Source organism: Anguilla rostrata, chromosome 8 (assembly GCF_018555375.3).
Source record: "Anguilla rostrata isolate EN2019 chromosome 8, ASM1855537v3, whole genome shotgun sequence".
NCBI classification, from domain to species: Eukaryota; Metazoa; Chordata; class Actinopteri; order Anguilliformes; family Anguillidae; genus Anguilla; species Anguilla rostrata.
In genome coordinates, this window is record NC_057940.1 from 56,447,420 (window position 1) to 56,467,419 (window position 20,000).

At 49.8% G+C, this 20,000-nt stretch overlaps 1 protein-coding gene across 1 annotated transcript in view; it reads right to left on the reverse strand.

Moving 5' to 3' along the window:
* Window positions 1–20,000, reverse strand: part of tbc1d5 (TBC1 domain family, member 5) — a 32,347-nt gene that overhangs the window by 12,190 nt on the left and 157 nt on the right. The window contains exons 2-11 of the mRNA XM_064349193.1: window positions 15,833–16,119; window positions 8,057–8,126; window positions 7,431–7,546; window positions 5,411–5,477; window positions 4,240–4,348; window positions 3,007–3,096; window positions 2,392–2,466; window positions 2,142–2,209; window positions 617–719; window positions 1–79 (exon numbers count right to left, since the gene is read on the reverse strand). The exon at window positions 1–79 is cut by the window's left edge and continues 10 nt beyond it. Of these exons, the coding sequence (XP_064205263.1) occupies window positions 1–79; window positions 617–719; window positions 2,142–2,209; window positions 2,392–2,466; window positions 3,007–3,096; window positions 4,240–4,348; window positions 5,411–5,477; window positions 7,431–7,527 (688 nt within the window). The 5' untranslated portion in view covers window positions 7,528–7,546; window positions 8,057–8,126; window positions 15,833–16,119. The remainder of the gene's footprint in view (window positions 80–616; window positions 720–2,141; window positions 2,210–2,391; window positions 2,467–3,006; window positions 3,097–4,239; window positions 4,349–5,410; window positions 5,478–7,430; window positions 7,547–8,056; window positions 8,127–15,832; window positions 16,120–20,000) is intronic.

The window sequence follows — 20,000 nt, forward strand, 5'->3', positions numbered from 1 at the left end:
CCGTCTCACTGGCGTGCTGAAAGGCTTGATGGTCACAGTGCAGGACAAAGACGATGGGAGCCAGCAGCTCATGCATACCCTACAGAGACAGGAACACATGCAATTAATATTAATAACCAAAAACACCATATCCTAAATCAGCCTTCAGAGGAATATAACCACACATAAGGAATCCATAACGAATAAGAATACATAAGGAATCCATAATGAATAAGAATACATAAGGAACCCACAATGAATAAGAATACATAAGGAATCAACAATGAATAACCATACAAAAGGAATCCATAATGAATGAGCATACATAAGGAAACAGTGATGATGCGATAGTGACGCAGACAGGTGCAGTGATGATGCGATAGTGACGCAGACAGGTGCAGTGATGATGCGATAGTGACGCAGACAGGTGCAGTGATGATGCGATAGTGACGCAGACAGGTGCAGTGATGATGCGATAGTGACGCAGACAGGTGCAGTGATGATGCGATAGCGACGCAGACAGGTGCAGTGATGATGCGATAGTGACGCAGACAGGTGCAGTGATGATGCGATAGTGACGCAGACAGGTGCAGTGATGATGCGATAGTGACGCAGACAGGTGCACCAGGTGCTGTACCTGCTTATACAGCAGCTGCTCGTTCTCCCGGGCGTAGCAGAACAGGATGTCTGTTAGCTTAGCCCTCACGTCCTCCTGCTGGAAGTACTGCATCTCAGGGAACCTGCGCGCGTGTGTGTGTGTGTGTGTGTGTGTGAGAATGTGTGTGTGAGTGTGTGTGAGTGTGTGGAGTGTGTGTGTGTGTGTGAGAATGTGTGTGTGAGTGTGTGTGTGTGTGTGTGGGGAAGGAGCAACATGTTAATTGCACCAGAATATAATAACACAATAAACAGCCATAAAAACACACCATATTTTACTAATATACTAATGAGGAGAAGATCAACACATAATAGGTAATCATCACCATCATCATTAATTCAGGTGCGTATGGGTGTGGCTGGGAGGGTGGCCATGCCTGTGGGTGTGTTCATGGCTGTGGTTGTGGTCAGGGTTGTGGGTGTGGTCATGGGTGTGGGTGTGGCCAGGGTTGTGGGTGTGGTCATGGGTGTGGGTGTGGCCAGGGTTGTGGGTGTGGTCATGGGTGTGGGTGTGGTCATGGCTGTGGCCAGGGTTGTGGGTGTGTTCATGGATGTGGGTGTGGTCATAGCTGTGGGTGTGGTCAGGGTTGTAGGTGTGTTCATGGCTGTGGGTGTGGTCATAGCTGTGGGTGTGGTCATGGCTGTGGGTTGGTCAGGGTTGTGAGTGTGGTCATGGCTGTGGGTGTAGTCAGGGTTGTGGGTGTGGTAATAGCTGTGGGTGTGGTCAGGGTTGTGGGTGTGGTCATAGCTGTGGGTGTGGTCATGGCTGTGGCCAGGGTTGTGGGTGTGGTCATAGCTGTGGGTGTGGTCAGGGTTGTGGGTGTGGTCATGGCTGTGGGTGTGGTCAGGGTTGTGGGTGTGGTCATGGGTGTGGGTGTGGCAGGGTGTGGTGTGGTGTGGTCATTGGCTGTCAAGGGTGTGGGTGTGGTCAGGTTGTGTGGTTGGTCTGGTGTGGAGTGTGTCAGGGTTGTGGGTGTGGTCATGGCTGTGGGTGTGGTCAGGGATGTGGGTGTGGTAATAGCTGTGGGTGTGGTCAGGGTTGTGGGTGTGGTCATGGCTGTGGCCAGGGTTGTGGGTGTGGTCATGGCTGTGGGTGTGGTCAGGGCTGTGGTTGTGGTCAGGGTTGTGGGTGTGGTCATGGCTGTGGGTGTGGTCAGGGTTGTGGGTGTGGTCATGGCTGCGGGTGTGGTCATGGCTGTGGTTGTGGTCAGGGTTGTGGGTGTGGTCATGGCTGTGGGTGTGGTCAGGGTTGTGGGTGTGGTCATGGCTGTGGTCAGGGCTGTGGTTGTGGTCAGGGTTGTGGGTGTGGTCATGGCTGTGGGTGTGGTCAGGGTTGTGGGTGTGGTCATGGCTGTGGACGTGGTCAGGGCTGTGGGTGTGGTCAGGGTTGTGGGTGTGGTCATAGCTGTGGTTGTAGTCAGGGCTGTGGGTGTGGTCATGGCTGTGGGTGTGGCCAGGGTTGTGGGTGTGGTCATGGCTGTGGGTGTGGTCACGAGCATGGCCCTCACGTTCTCAGGACGTCCTGCCTAATCATCCCTCTCAGCTCTTTGTCCTGAAAGAATTTATTCCACAAACTCTGCAGAGAAATAAAGAGTCGTTAGTGTTAGAACTGCAGCATTCATACTGCTTTACTGAGGCTAACACATTCGTACTGGCAAGGGGGAACGGGAGCACACTGTCGGACCCATAAGGGGACAGGTTGAGGAGACACTATTGGGAATATTTAGGGTTCAGGCCGCATTAGAACCAGACACTCACCCCCTCATCCTGGGACAGAGGGTTGTTCACCATCAGGTCCTGGTGCCCAGCAGCTTTTCGGGGGTTAGTTATGTGCTGTGGAAGAGGGAGGAGTGGTCAGAGGTGGTCAGAGAGACCAGAGATACTGTAACCGAGTGTGACTGTAACCAGGGATACTGTAACCGGGTGTGCCTATAACCAGGGGTACTGTAATCGAGTGTGCCTGTAACCAGGGATACTGTAATCGAGTGTGCCTGTAACCAGAGATACTGTGACCAGATGCTATTGTAACTAGGGATACTGTAACCAGGTGTGCCTGTAACTGAGGGATATTGTAACTGGGTGCGCCTGTAACCGGGGGATACTGTAACCGGGTGTGTCTGTAACCAGGGATACTGTAACCGGGTGTAACTGTAACCAGGGTGCACCTGTAACCAGGGATACTGCAACCGGGTGTGCCTGTAACCAGGGATACTGTAACCAGGTGCACCTGTAACCAGGGGTACTGTAATCGAGTGTGCCTGTAACCAGAGATACTGTGACCAGATGCGATTGTAACTAGGGATAGTGTAACCAGGTGTGCCTGTAACTGAGGGATATTGTAACCGGGTGCGCCTGTAACCGGGCGATACTGACCGTCTCTTTGATCCGCTCATACTGAGCTCTCAGCTCCTTGGTCTTATTGATCCACTGATTTTTATCCTCTGGGAGAGCATCCAGATACAGCTGGGAATAAAAAAGCATTACCTAATTAATATTCATCACATTTAACTACAGAGTAATACTGCTAATAGAGAGCAAGCAGGCTCCTGTTTGCAGCACACATGTGGAGGTGATGAGCGCCAGTAAAACGGAGATATAAACGGAACCCGTGACACCCGCACCTCCGCACGCTCACCTTCCCGCACACGTCCGCACGCTCACCTTCCAGCACACCTCCGCACGCTCACCTTCCCGCACACGTCCGCACGCTCACCTTCCAGCACACCTCCGCACGCTCACCTTCCCGCACACCTCCGCACGCTCACCTTCCCGCACGCTCACCGTCCCGCACGCGTCCGCACGCTCACCTTCCCGTACACCTCCGCACGCTCACCTTCCCGTACACCTCCGCACGCTCACCTTCCCGCACACCTCCGCACGCTCACCTTCCCGCACACTCGCACGCTCACCGTCCCGCACACCTCCGCACGCTGACCTTCCCGTACACCTCCGCACGCTCACCTTCCCGCACACCTCCGCACGCTCACCTTCCCGCACACCTCCGCACGCTGACCTTCCCGTACACCTTCGCACGCTCACCTTCCCGCACACGTCCGCACGCTCACCTTCCCGCACACGTCCGCACGCTCACCTTCCCGCACACCTCCGCACGCTCACCTTCCCGCACACGTTCGCACGCTCACCTTCCGCACGCTCACCTTCCCGCACACGTCCGCACGCTCACCCTCCCGCACACGTCCGCACGCTCACCCTCCCGCACGCTCACACTCCCGCACACGTCCGCACGCTCACCTCCCGCACGCGTCCGCACGCTCACCTCCGCCCGTCCGCACGCTCACCTCCCACGCCACGCTCACCTTCCAGCACACGTCCGCACGCTCACCTTCCGCACACGTCCGCACCTCACCTTCCGCACGCTACCCTCCGCACACCTCCGCACGCTACCTCCCGCACACTCGCACGCTCACCTCCGCACCTCCGCACGCTCACCTTCCCGCACACGTCCGCACGCTCACCTTCCCGCACCACGCTTCCGCACGCTCACCTCCGCACCTCACATCCCCCCGCACACTCGCCGCACGCTCGCACATCCCGCACGCACTCGCACGTCCGCTCACCCCTCATCCGCACCGTCCGCACGCTCACCTTCCAGCACACGCTGCGGAAGCGGCTGCTGCGTAGCCGGCCGTTGAGCCCGGCCTGCCGGATCCGGGCCAGGTAGTTACTGTGCAAAAACAACTCATCCCACTCTTTTCTGCGGAGGAGGGGAAAAAAGAAAGACAGGAGAATCACGGAGGACGACGAGTGAAAATGAGGACAAAAGCAGTGAATATAAACACTGTTCTCCGCCCCCCCCCCCGTTCAGAGTGTGGTGTCTTTGTAAGTTACACAGTACATATAGACGTGTGCTACAACTAAATATTACATTCATTTTTAACATTGACATGAATGAGCTGACACCGTAAAGTCGTAGCACTGCAGTGTAGACGGGTACAGCCATATTACTGGAAACGGTACTGGTGAAACAGCTTTTTCTGTTGGTATCAGCTGATAATAAGGAGAACAGTTTGTTCTTTTAAATACTCTTCATCGCTCTTTCAGACGTGTGCGCAAGCATTACTCCACTTCCTGTGGGAGCAAACGGGGGGGGGGGTCACACCTGCACCACCCCCCCACACCCAGCCCCTCTGCCCCCCCGGAGCAGCTGGTTCTGCTGGGTTTGACCCAGAACCTCCTTCTCTGTGCACGGGGCTGCAGGGCTGCAGTAATGAGCTTCCTTTACACTGCTGCAAATAAGCATGCACACACACACACACACACACCAACCCAAACGCACACACCACACACACACACACACACACACACCACACACACCACAGCACACGCACCCACACACACACACACACACACACAACACACACACACACATCACCACACCACACTCACACACACTCACACTCACACTCCACTACACACACACACACACACACACTCACACTCCCCTCACCACACTCACACTCACACTACACTACACATACACACACACACACACACACACACACACTCACACAACACACACACAACAACACGCGCCAACAACCATATCAGCACACACACCACCGCACACACAACACACATTCCGCACACCGACACACACACACGCACACACACGCACACACACACACACACACACACACACACACTCACACGCACACAATCTCACACACACACACACACACACTCACACACATGGACACACACACACACACAAATGCACACTCACACACTCACGTATAGAAGAGTGTGATGTGCTCACCTGTAGGAGAGAAAGATATTCTCTGACTGCGTGATCGACCCACTTCCACTGCTCTCTAGTGTACCCCCTGCGGCACAAACAAAGACACATGTTAAACACACACGCACACACACAGACACACACAGACACACACATTTACACAAATCGCTGCAGGAGTTTCACAGCTTTTTGAAAAATGTAATAAAAATACCAGACTTCCTGCTCCCCTTCCTGAACGATGTCCTAACCCTAACCTGGCATCTCTTTTAATGCTTAGTGCAGGTCCAGGATACCCACATTTGACACTGTCATTTCCTCCAGACCTCCGTATCAATCCACAGGGAGCTGCAGTACAACTCGCCAACCACTGGGGGCGCTGTGCACAAACATATTCTACAGCTGACAGATACTGCACAGCTGCAGGAGTGCGTGAGCTAGCGGCCGCTCAGGTTTAATCAGGTCGCGCTTCTCATAAGGCATAGGACCACAGATCCAGCATCAGGTTTCCCCGTCTATATCCCAACTGTATCGGTCATGAACCAAAAGGCTTAAACTGACCCCAGAACAGCGATCCTTCTCAGAGACACACAGAGAATACATCCTCCAGGGGCTGGATTTGAGAAGTCTGAGAAACGGCTTTTACACAGACATGCAGGTTAGTCTGTGCACTGTTCTGGAGTGAGAATCATCCTGAAGAGTGCGGAACAAAGACTAGAGGTGCAAAAATGCCAAAAAAAAAGTCAAAGTGTGAAAGATATTTAGAAACTTTGTTGTGAAACTGTCAGCTGGTTAATGAGAGCCTGTCGGACTGGATGTACCCTAACCCTAACCCTGGATTGCATATATAAAACATACACATCAATAATACTCATTTACAAAAAAATTACCATTTCAAAAATAGCAATTTATTATTGTGCTTTTTTTGGTTAAATCTTTATTCCCTAAAATATGCATCTTTTCATCTGCGGTTATGCGAAGCTCGGGCCTGTCTGACCCCGACGCCCGAAATCAATAAAGATAAAAAAGTGAAGGACTGCATCTGGACCTCAGCCCCTGCTGAGCCCAGCCGGCCTAATGTAACCCCGCGAGCAAACACCGCTAACCTGAGCAGGCCTCAGCCCCTGCTGAGCCCAGCCGGCCTAATGTAACCCCGCGAGCAAACACCGCTAACCTGAGCAGGCCTCGGCCTCACCTTCGGCCCCTTTAAGAGTAAATCTGCAGCGTGCACAAACTCGAGCTTCGGCATTGGAGAACTGCCCCCAAAGTTTATTTACGTACAGACGAGGAAAGCCTTGTTTACCCTGAGGGGGGCGCTACGAGTCTCAGGTACCAGTCGAGGAGGCGACAGGTGAGCGGGACGTCCCGTCTGGAGGCCGTATGTGCAGCCGCCGTGCCGCCATGGCACCAGACAGGAAGTGGACGCCACCAGACAGGAAGTGGACGCCACCAGAAGGACGGCAGAGACGGACAAGAAAACTTCCATTTCTCTCCTTCCTTCTCGCTTTACTGATTTTTTAACGAGTTCTGCGTGTTCGTCAGTGACATTACAGCAGCATTCATTTAAAAAAAGAAAAAAAAAGAACTTTTGATCTCTTCAGCCATCAATCAATACGCATGCCCCTCCCCCTGGGCATGCCCCTCCCCCCGGGAATGCGTCCACATGCATGTTCACGCCACACGCTAATTCCCCTGATCTCTGGCCCAGCGGAATGTCAGGAGCTGCTCTTCTGCTTCATGATTATTTATCTCTTCTGATGCACACTCTCTTTCACTCGCTCGGTCTTTCCATCCACTATTTGCTTTTTTATGCCCAAGTACTTTCTTGTTTGTTTTGCAGCTGACTTGTCTCTGCAGATGTGTAACAATGGAAAAGTAAACTTCTCAAAGTGAAGTACTTCTGTGGAAGCAGCAGCTATTATTCAAATCATTCCATTCAACAGAGTAACCTCCCAACTTTACAGTTACATTATCGTGCTAAGTGTGATGTAATGATTATGATGAAGGTGGTGTGATGGATATGACGGGGCTGAAAGGCGCTCACTCTGCCTGGTCCTGTTGAAGTTCTGCAGGGGGTCGATGCCCGTCTCGTGCTCCTCAGCCTGGAGGGGGTGCCTCGTCTCAAAGTTGGGGTGCTGCATGTCAAAGAGCTACTGCCACCTGCAACAGCCACAGTACAGACCGTCAGTACTGCCACCTGCAACACAGACCGTCAGTACTGCACCCTATAACAGCCGCAGTACAGGCCGTCAGTACTGCCACCTGCAACAGCCACAGTACAGACCGTCAGTACTGCCACCTGCAACACAGACCGTCAGTACTGCCACCTGCAACAGCCACAGTACAGACCGTCAGTACTGCCACCTGCAACACAGACCATCAGTACTGCACCCTATAACAGCCACAGCACAGGCCATCAGTACTGCCACCTGCAACAGCCACAGTACAGACCGTCAGTACTGCCACCTGCAACACAGACCGTCAGTACTGCACCCTATAACAGCCGCAGCACAGGCCGTCAGTACTGCCACCTGCAACAGCCACAGTACAGACCGTCAGTACTGCCACCTGCAACAGCCACAGCACAGACCGTCAGTACTGTACCCTGCAACAGCCGCAGTACTGACCATCATGCACAAGCAGCCCTCCCCCGCGCATGGCGATACTCACTGCCAAGCTGCTGATGCTGCGCTCCTCATCGAATGGCCTTCAGACGGGGCTCAGCACATGAGGATTAAATCTGCAATAATTAATCACAGCTAATTACACACACGTAATCAATACCATAAACCACCCGTCAATAAGGACAGACACAGAAGAGTGCGTCTTATGACAGGAGCTTGGTCAAACAGTGAAAGGTAATTTCTCTTCTTTTATATATCCTTCTAGTTCATACTATACGTCCACAAAATTCATCAATCATTTCTTTTGGTAGCTGGCTAAACTGAATGACATTACATTAGCATTAGCAGGGCCTGGATGAACATTAATGCATTAAGGGGACTACAACATGATTACAGTGATATGACATTAGCTGCAGGGCCTGGGAACTGATACCATTACATTAGCATTAGCAGGGCCTGGGAACTGATACCATTACATTAGCATTAGCAGGGCCTGGGAACTGATACCATTACATTAGCATTAGCAGGGCCTGGGAACTGATACCATTACATTAGCATTAGCACTGGTACCATTACATTAGCATTAGCAGGGCCTGTGCACTGGTACCATTACATTAGCATTAGCATTAGCGGTCACAGACCCCAGATAAAGCTGAGAGTGGAGCTGGTAGAGTTCCTTAAATGCACGCTGAGTTTTGCCATTTTAAACAAAAGAAGAAAAAAAAACTGGATGTAAGAGGAAGTAAAATTACAGCGTCACAACTTTTCTCGCCAGACTATTTATAAACATGCGAAACGCGCACTGCCAGCACCCGTCGGCAGATCTAGGCCACGTTCCGCTTCTGCGACTACTGAGAGAGACGCACAAAACCATGAAACCCAGACACACCTGCGACAAGACGACAGGAGACGAAGAACGACCGAGAAAAAAGAGAGACGGAGAGAGAGAGAGATCTTATGAGAGTGAGAGAGCAGGGGGGAGGGTGCTTTATGGTACTATGTGTGTGCTCCTACAGGAAGCGCAGACCTGTTTTTTTTTTCCAGGCTACACCTGGGATGGCAGTCTGAAAAATGATCAGTGTTTTCAGCCTCACATGAACACTTAGCACTCACGGGGACAGCAATGCGCAGGCTTCTGGGGCTTAGGATGGACAAACAGGTAAATATGTGAGAATGAACGCCAAGGAAAGGGCTTTGTGGAGCTCTGCTGAACGTGCACAGTCAGGAGGGACTTCTTACATGCCCAGCCAAACACTGCTCGATTGTTCCCAGAACAGAACACTCCCACAGAGAAACAAGCGTTTCCCATATCTGTGTTCTAGAGCCTGAGTCTGTGTTCTAGAGCCAGTGTCTGTGTTCTAGAGACTGAGTCTGTGTTCTAGAGCCACAGTCTGTGCTCTAGAGCCAGTGTCTGTGTTCTAGAGCCACAGTCTGTGCTCTAGAGCCAGTGTCTGTGTTCTAGAGCCTGAGTCTGTGTTCTAGAGCCAGAGTCTGTGCTCTAGAGCCAGTGTCTGTGTTCTAGAGCCAGTGTCTGTGTTCTAGAGCCAGTGTCTGTGCTCTAGAGCCAGTGTCTGTGTTCTAGAGCCAGTGTCTGTGTCCTAGAGTCAGTGTCTGTGTGTCTGTCCCCCCCCCCCCATAAGGCTGAGTTTCTCTGCCAGTGAAAGATTTGCACAGCAGTCAGGAAGTTGCCCATGGGGAAGTGTTACATCATAAGGAGAGCTGGGGGGGGAAGGGGGGGGGGCAGGCTGTTCACACGCAACTCAGGACTGACGGCCCCTCGCGCAGACAGTCCACAGGCCGGTCCATCTTCGCGGCGTGGAATCTGACAGTCCCTTTCACAGAAACACCCAATCGCCTGATTTTCAGCAGGATGTCCTTAAAAGCACATCTTTCACAAAAACAAACAAGAGAATTAAACAAATGAGAGAAAAATTAACTACAGAGAAACAAAATGGCCGTGTCTTCCTCAACTCTCAGGTTAACGAGAAACGCAGCACGCTTCATTAAAACCAGCCAATCAGAGGCGAGCAAAGGGGACCGGATTTTACAACCTGTGTTTCTGCAGACAAAAACCACCTGCTACACACAGAAAGGCAGGAAGAAATAAAGCCTAATTAATCCGCTCTTTAGGACACAGTCGGGTCCCGGAACCTTCCTCTCGACCAATCAGTCACAGCGGCAGTCCTGCAGAGGACAAACTCTTCCGCCAAACTTTCCACGCTTTCCCGGGGAAACCGACGAATCCCCACGCAGCCCTGAAGGGACCGTACTTTCCCGCAACAAAGAAACATTTGGCAGCCAAAACTAATCTTTTTTCAATAAGCGTTTAATCGCGGTACAAAAGAGGAATTCTGCTAAACAAAGGGCAGGTACTTAGCGGGCTGTGCTAAAGCTGCCTGCAGGGCGGGGCTGCCGCTGCTTCTGTTGTGTGAGGACGAAATCCACGCCAGTAACCGCTTCTTACATTAAGATCACGAGAAGCAAACAACTCTGCTGCAGAGAAACCCGTCCTAATTAAGCAGAGGATAAATCAGGTTTTTCCTGAACCAAGTTCAGTGCAGAATTCAAACTTGCGCATCGTGCTACACACACTAAAGCTGGCTAGAACTGTAACCTGAGCAAAAGAGTTCCATCACTGGAACCTGGACAGGTGTGCAAAAATGTACACACCTGTGGATATACATATGAGCTGGATTTTTTATTACTGAACTTTGAACTCTGATAAATGTACTGTAAATACTCCAGCAGACCCTGCAGCTCCTTGGGACCAGGGCTGGGACCAGCAGACCATGCTTCTGGGACCAGGGCGGACCCGGAGCCCTGCAGCCCTGGGACAGGGTGGGACCCAGGAGACTGCAGCTCTGGAACCAGGGCTGGGGACCCCAGGAGACCATATGGCTCTTTTTGGAGTGTTTTTTGCTTAATTTGTTCCAGAGACACAGTTAGAACCGAACCTCCTCAGCCTGTAGTCATGTGACCCTTTGTTTCTGCTCTAAACGACATGTCGTTCTGGGGACTAAATCTCACAAACTAGCGGTGCTGAGCCATGGAGCTGGAAAAGGCTCATTAGATAATTAAATATTAATTCATGGATGGAGCAGGAGCAGAAGGCAGAGTTCAGCAACACCACAGCATGTCCCTCAACGCGGTCATTACAGGGTTAATGAAAACAGACAGGGGAGCGGATACAGACCTGAAAACACACCATTGTATTGAGAAAATTTCAAGGCAGGAATCAACAAAAAAGGACAGAAATATGGGGAGTCTAAATCAACCCACAATGCATCAGGTTACTGGCCACGCAATTAACCCTTTAAGGAGTGTGATCACAAAAATATGTGACTGGAATGTTCTTAACTGAAGATTCTATTCTGTTCTATGATGTCACAATCACTGCTGGTCACTGAGAGCCGCGGAGTTCTAGAAAACCGATTCAGAATTTTGGGCGGGAAAAAAAAAACATTCCCAAAAAAAAAACCCACTCTTGAAAGGGTTAAAAGGCCAGAGTGAGGCTGAACGGGGCCGAAACTGGGGGAAGGGGCCGGTGGCACCCCTCTGCTCAGCAGAAGGGTAACGCAGCACCCCCCACGCGCACAGTGTGTTGTGGCGGGACCAGATGTCGGGCAATTAAGCTCGATTTTCCTCCCTAATTTAAGCTCCTTTGTCTACATGAAGCTAATATAACAAGAAGCTGAAAAGCAGGATGCGCCCCCCTCCCCCCTTACCCTCTCCCTCCGCCCGGCCCGCATTTTAAATGTCACTCTAAGTGATGCCAGATAGTTTGTTGGGGGGGGGGGGGTAGGGTGATAAATTGGGAGCAGTCTGGTGTTTTTTCTGGCTTATCACTGAGACAAACCTGGCGCAGATCGCTGTGATTAATTAAGCAAACTCAATGCCTCTTTTACTCGACTCTCTCCCCTCTCAAACGTCCCGGGATGAAACAATGATTAATCAGCCAGTAACTGGCCCTGGGAGAACCAGCCAGTAACTGGCCCAAGGAGAATCAGCCAGTAACTGCCCCTGGGAGAATCAGCCAGTAACTGCCCCAGGGAGAATCAGCCAGTAACTGCCCTGGGAGAATCAGCCAGTAACTGCCCCTGGGAGAATCAGCCAGTAACTGCCCCTGGGAGAATCAGCCACTACCTGCCCCAAGGAGAATCAGCCAGTAACTGCCCCTGGGAGAATCAGCCAGTAACTGCCCCTGGGAGAATCAGCCAGTAACTGCCCCAGGGAGAATCAGCCAGTAACTGCCTCAGGGAGAATCAGCCAGTAACTGCCCCAAGGAGAATCAGCCAGTAACTGCCCCTGGGAGAATCAGCCACTACCTGCCCCAAGGAGAATCAGCCAGTAACTGCCCCTGGGAGAATCAGCCAGTAACTGCCCCAGGGAGAATCAGCCAGTAACTGCCCCAGGGAGAATCAGCCAGTAACTGCCCCAGGTAGAATCAGCCAGTAACTGCCCCTGGGAGAATCAGCCAGTACCTGCCCCAGGGAGAATCAGCCAGTAACTGCCCCTGGGAGAATCAGCCAGTAACTGTTTTATACACCAGGCTGGCCAGCGGAGGATGGGCTCCCCCTCTGTAGCCGGGTTCCTCCGGGTTCCTCCCAAGATTTCTTCCCATCAGGGAGTTTTTTTTCTCACCACGGTCCGAGGCTTCTCCCCAAGGGAGTTTATATTTACTCATTGCTATTTGGGTCAAGCGTAGTTTTCACTTCTCTGCTACCCTGAAAGCTTATGCATAGTTGCTGTTAAAAGTGATGTACAAGTAAAATTGATTTGATTTATAACTGCCCCTGGGAGAATCAGCCAGTAACTGCCCCAGGTAGAATCAGCCAGTAATTGCCCCTGGGAGAATCAGCCAGTACCTGCCCCTGGGAGAATCCAGGGTGCTATCCACCTGCTCTGCTCTGCTCTGCTGGGGTTACAGAGCACTTTTCAGACACACCACATGCTCACATGCATAACCACATGAGCTTTTCATTTACTGCTAAACCTCACCCCGCTTCCCAAACATCACCACTCTTACTTGGACACCTTTATCTGCGGACGGAAAGACATCAGACCAGTGTAACCCTAGCCTGCGTCAGAGGATGCTTTCAGCTCCAAGCTTCGTCTGTTTGTTTGTCTGTTTGTTTGTTTGTTTACCCATCTGTCTGTTTGTTTATCTGTTTGTTTGTCTGTCTGTTTGCCTGTTTGTTTGTCTGTCTTTTTCTTTGTTTGTCTCCTGTTTGTCTGTTTCTTTGTCTGTTTGCCTGTTTGTTTGTCTGTCTGTCTGTCTGTCTGTTTGTTCGTCTGTTTATTTTGTGTGTCCAGCCGGCCTCACAGCAGTTACTGCTAAATCAAGCGGAAAAACTGACATTTTTCAAGGCAAACATTCTAATAATACCAAGGACAAGACAGAACCGCAAATTCATCGCTTTCCAGGACAGTGAAGGAGCACAATACCAGCACTGTGTGAGGCACGAGTGAGCCAGGGTGCATTCTGGGAAAACATCGGTCCATATTTAGAATGAAATGTGCGATTCTGCAGCTGTTTCTCTGATCTCGGCCACTGAGCTTGATCAGTCATAGTCTTCGTACACCACACAAAAAAAAGAACGAACAAATACAATAACAGCATCATCATTATGAATAACGCATAAAATTAGCAGGCACTGAGACTGCAAAACTGTTCAAGTGTGATGCGAAAAAAGAAAGAAAAAACAACCAAAGGAAAAGTTCCATGTGGACTTAATTCCTAATAGGGAGTAGATTATTATTACATCCCGAATGACATCGTAAACGCAAGTGCACATCCGGGGTGAAAAAACATTGTGTGAAAAGTGCTATTTGAAATGCTATTTCTTTATTTTGATTTGTTACATGAATTCTGGCCCAATCTATGCTCCCAAATTCACCAGCTAAAATCAACTCTGAAAGAAATATTGCAAAGTTTCAGGTCTCATTTCATTAAAACCGTGCATGTTTAATAAATCACAACTTATTATCATTGCTAAAATACATACATACAACGCATTACCCAAAATAAATGGGTTTACCTTCCCGCTATTAATTACAGGAACAACAGAACGAAGGTGTCCCCAAAATCCATTACAGCGGTAACTGAGCCCTGTCTCCATAAATCAGCATCGACAATCCAAACAGACATTATGTTTATGCATAATGCATCCCTGTTGCCACGGCATCTGCTCATCACACACTGGAATGCCGCGCTGCAGCTTTAAAGATCCTCCCGATGAAATGGGCCTTATGAATGTATATATATATATATATACACACGCACACACACGCACGCACGCACACACACGCACGCACGCACGGACACACACGCACGCACACGCACGCACACACACGCACACACACGCACGCACACGCACGGACACACACGCACACGCACACACGCGCGCACGCACACACACGCACACACACACACACACGCACGCACGCACGGACACACACGCACACGCACGCACGCACGCACGCGCACAAACACACATGCACGCACACACACACACACGCACGCACGCAAACACACACATGCAAACACACATGTTTCACATCCAGTTTGTGCGTGTGCATTATATACATATTGAATGTATAAATAGATATGTACATTAATACAAATATAAACGTTAATTAAGCATGAATTAAGCATGATCTTTCTCTATATATATAGATATATAGATCTCTTTTCTCTATATATATAGAACTCAAATATCGGTAAATAAATATATGCACAAAGGAATACAAACAAGAAAACTCACAGTTTAGGTAAATTTAACATTCAACGTGATTTGTCCTCAACTCTGGCAATTTGACAGTTAAATTAGAAATGCTGTAATTTTGTGTATTTTAAAATGAACTTAAAACCACACCTCAGAGTAACTCTGTTACACTTGCATCACATTTTTTAAAAATTTAATTATACCATTTTATTTTTAGTGCAGCAACACGCACATCGCTGAAGAAAACAAAAGATCATGCTTAATTTTTTAATCTATGCTTGTTTTTTTTTTTTAGAGTTTTGTCAGAGAACGTGAAAAGGATGCCTTTAGACCCACTGAGGAATCGGGCTGGTTGGGAATACACACACTGAAACACACGCAGCAGCACAGTGGGAAGTGGACTGACTGGAGCTACAGTAACAAATCACAAGCACCATTTCAACGCTCCAGTGTCTTAAAAGTATAGGCCTGGAGAAAAGTGAATAAATACAACCACACTCAGACAGGATAATTCTGCACCTAATCTAAAAACACACGTGGCACATACATAAGAAACACACCACCCACGCCCCCCCCCCCATTCGCCAGTTAAACACAGCCCACACACTTAATACGCTCAGGAACAACAGGAATACGCTCAGAGGCTATAACCACAGCAGCCAACCATGTGAAAAAAACTATATGCTGGAGTCTACCTCACGTCCACCATTACACACTTCAGAATAGTTCAGTATAATTAACGTTTATATAATTACACTTTGAGTATGCAGAGTATACTAGTTTCACCTGGCCAGGTAAGAGTGTCACTGCTGCAGACTGTAACCATGGCAGCCAGGTAAGAGTGTGACTGCTGCAGACTGTAACCATGGCAGCCAGGTAAGAGTGTGACTGCTGCAGACTGTAACCATGGCAGCCAGGTAAGAGTGTGACTGCTGCAGACTGTAACCATGGCATCCAGGTAAGAGTGTGACTGCTGCAGACTGTAACCATGGCAGCCAGGTAAGAGTGTGACTGCTGTAGACTGTAACCATGGCAGCCAGGTAAGAGTGTGAGCAGGCAGTCTTGGGCCGTTACACACCTGGGACAGGCGTTCTCACCTGGGACAGGCGTTCTCTCCTGGGACAGGCGTTCTCTCCTGGGACAGGCGTTCTCACCTGGGACAGGCGTTCTCTCCTGGGACAGGCGTTCTCACCTGGGACAGGCGTTCTCACCTGGGACAGACGTTCTCTCCTGGGACAGGCGTTCTCTCCTGGGACAGGCGTTCTCACCTGGGACAGACGTTCTCTCCTGGGACAGGCGTTCTCTCCTGGGACAGACGTTCTCTCCTGGGACAGGCGTTCTCTCCTGGGACAGGCGTTCAGCCGTTTCCTCCCACAGAGGGGTCCTGAAACATAGATGAATCAGGACCAGAGCAGGTTGCTGGGACATGGCTTGTTCCAAACTGCAGGGACAGCGTAAAACACCCACACACACACACACGCACGCACACACACACACACACACACACACACACACACACACACACACACACACCTAAAGTACCTACCTCACCATTTCTCATAATCAAGTCCATCCAGCACTTACTGTTCCACTCAGCTGAACTAATAGCCACAAATAAACTAAACTGACAAACCACTGTTTAATTAAACAAACAACCCCCTAAATGAATAGACTGGGCGGAGGGAGAGACGCACACACCCACACACGAGGGTCAGAAGACCACCTCCACCACCTGATCATCGCCCTTCTAGAACATCCTGGAGAAAATGGCAGCTGAAGAAAGTGACTGTAGAAGCAGAAGCAGGTGACTGTGACTGCAGAAGCTGAAGCAGGTGACTGTGACTGTAGAAGCAGAAGCAGGTGACTGTGACTGCAGAAGCTGAAGCAGGTGACTGTGACTGTAGAAGCAGAAGCAGAAGCAGGTGACTGTGACTGCAGAAGATGAAGCAGGTGACTGTGACTGTAGAAGCTGAAGCAGGTGATTGTGACTGTGACTGTAGAAGCAGAAGCAGGTGACTGTGACTGCAGAAGCTGAAGCAGGTGACTGTGACTGTAGAAGCAGAAGCAGGTGACTGTGACTGCAGAAGCTGAAGCAGGTGACTGACTGTAGAAGCAGAAGCAAGTGACTGTGACTGCAGAAGCTGAAGCAGGTGACTGTGACTGCAGAAGCTGAAGCAGGTGACTGTGACTGTAGAAGCTGAAGCAGGTGACTGTGACTGTGACTGCAGAAGCTGAAGCAGGTGATTGTGACTGCAGAAGCTGAAGCAGGTGACAGTGACTGTAGAAGCTGAAGCAGGTGACTGTGACCGTGACTGCAGAAGCTGAAGCAGGTGACTGTGACTGCAGAAGCTGGCTTCCTCACCTGCTTTACACAGGGCTGTAAAATTAAAATGAACAGATTGTTTCATGGCAACAGCAGGGGGCTCATTTGCATCCAAACCGCCCTGCCTGTGTGATATGGAATAATCCAGCACTCTGCAGCTTCTAGCATGGGTCTGTGTGTGTGTGTGTGTGAGAGAGAGAGAGAGTGCGTGCATGCGTGTGTGTGTGTGTAAGCTTGTGTGTGTGTGTGAGTGCGCGTGCATGTGTGTGTCCATGCATGTGTGTGTGTGCGTGTGTAAGTGTGCGTGCATGTGTGTGTGTGTGTGTGTGTGTGTGATAGTCTGTTTGAGTGTGCGTGCACGGGTGTGTGTGTGAGTGTGTCCATGTGCCTGTGTGTGTGAGTATGTGTGTTTGTGTGCGAGTGAGTGTGTGAGACATCATGTGTGTGCGTGTGTGACAGCATGTGTGTGTCCATGTGCATGTTTGTGTGTCACAGGAGGGTCTTCTGCCCAGCAGCCCAGCCTTTGCAGCTTCACTAAACGGTCTCACATGTCCAACATCACCAGCCAATCAAAGCAGCCTGCAGGGGTGTCACATGACCCTGAAATTCCTCCACGGCCTGCTGATAGCTGCTGATGCTCCTTACAGTCCCGTGCTGCCGACGCTGTTACTGCTGATTCACCACGTTACACAGGGAGAGGATGACCCGCGACAGGGAGACAGAGAGACACAGATAGAGAGAGAGAGAGAGAGAGAGAGAGAGAGAGAGAGACAGGGAGACAGAGAGACACAGAGAGAGAGAGAGAGACACACAGAGAAACAGAGAGAGAGACAGGGAGACAAAGAGAGAGAGAGAGACAGGGAGACAGAGAGAGAGAGAGACAGAGACAGGGAGACAGGGAGACAGAGAGACAGGGAGAGAGAGAGAGAGAGAGAGACAGACAGACAGACAGACAGAGAGCTGTTCGACCGCTCCAGCAGCTCCTCGTGAACAAAGCGCGGACCAACCCGAGGAGCTCGAGTACAGACGGGAAATAACCCGGCATTGAAAAAACGACATTTCATATCCCCGCATCCTCTCCATCAAAACACGGAAGCAGCACGTGCTTTACATTGAATTACGTTACATTGCATTACATCCGATTCGGACAGACAGCAGGCATCGATTAAGGCTTAAAACCAATCTATCCACAGCGCGCTGTCCTCCATATCCCAACATATCCATATCATAGCAGCTCGCCTGCACTGTAGAGAGAAAGAGCGGCTGCATGAAGAAGACTCAATGGGCTCGTGGTGTGATTTAATCATGGCCACGACCGACCGACCCACTGCGAGATCAATGCGCACAGTGTATTAGACAACTGGGGAGCTTTAAAAAGGCACACCAAGAGAACAAATTCTGGCCCCAGCACAACCCCCGAGAAGAGAGACAGGACGGGTTCTATTTTAAGTAAAATGAGGGCATGTGACAAATGCATCTTTTGTGTGGCTGGACGTTTCTGTAGTGATTTTCTCTGGATTTGATTAGAAAAGAAACCAGGGAGGGGGAATTCAATTTACAGGAGACGTCACCATACTGCGTGTTTTTTTAATATTTTGACGTAAAGCTGTCTGAGAGTTGACGCGGTCCGTCTGCCTGGGTGTCACTGTAGAGCACAATGGTGGTCGGGCAACTGTAAAAGCATTGTTTCGAAAACAGCCAATCAGAGACGTTAACTGAGCCATAGAATTAGGCTACAGTTTGGCCATTACAATGGAGAATGCCGCACGCGCAAAGGGCGCGCTATTCCTACTGTAATACCAGCCGGTGGCTACCCCGATCATTTAAAAAAAAACAAAAAAAAAACGCGTGCATCTCATAAAACGGACTAAGCTATTATCGACTGTGTGCACCTCTACTTCTCATTTTAACTAATGGGACTACATAAAATAATCTAAGAGGGCCACAGTCCTACCAATAATATACGCTACACACAAAACAAAATTTGCAAAAACAATATAGCCCCACACCGTGAAAATCAAATCAGTTTTCTTCTGACCCATGCACTTCTGTGCAAGTCCTTCACGGTGACGTCAACCCTTTACCCAAAAACCGTCCACCTAGTCAAGATTTCAGATTGGAGTGTTCCATGGGACTAAAGGTCACGAGACGTATCAAAGAAGCCAAAAAACGCACTGACCTGACCAGTACAATCCGAGTCCTCGGCCCATAAACACGTGACCTAAGCAGGAGGGGGGTTTAACCTCAAATTTAGACTCCGATTAATTAAAAAGCAAAATAGTCTTGTAGCTTTGTCTAATTTCTTCTTATGTTCGGTGCTTGTATCACGAAGGTTTCTGTTGTTTTATTAAGTTTATTCAGTATACTAATACTGTATGTTACCAGCTACCTTGTGCTTACAATGGGACGGCTGGGTCATTTTCCCAAGCTCACTCACAGCAAGTGACCAATGCACTATAAATGCATCAAAATTCGCATGATATCATTTTACTAAGCATATAACCAGACTGCAACAGTATCGAGTAAATTCGATTAAATGAATAATCTACAATAATCCAAGAGAGTAAATGGCCGTTGTGTCTTTCGGAAAATAGCAGCTGTCCTTCGGTTAGCGTTCAATAGACAGATTAGCTGGCGAGACGACTGAACGCGACGTTTTCGAATAGCGAAGTTAGAACAGGATATCATTTTTTTAAAAAGGCAATGATTGAGCTCCTAAGCACGACGCCATCTGTATCGGTTACATACATGTTCATACAACCAGGAAGACAATCTGCCGAACGATGGGATGATGCACGAGCCTCGGACCCAGGCCGGGACGCGCTCAGAACACTTGACAGAACAGGCAAAAGACAGGATTCAGAACCGCGCACTAAAAACTAAAGGTGACGGACCACAGAACCTCAAAGCATTTCCCTCTTTGTGGCGCTTACTGTATTTAC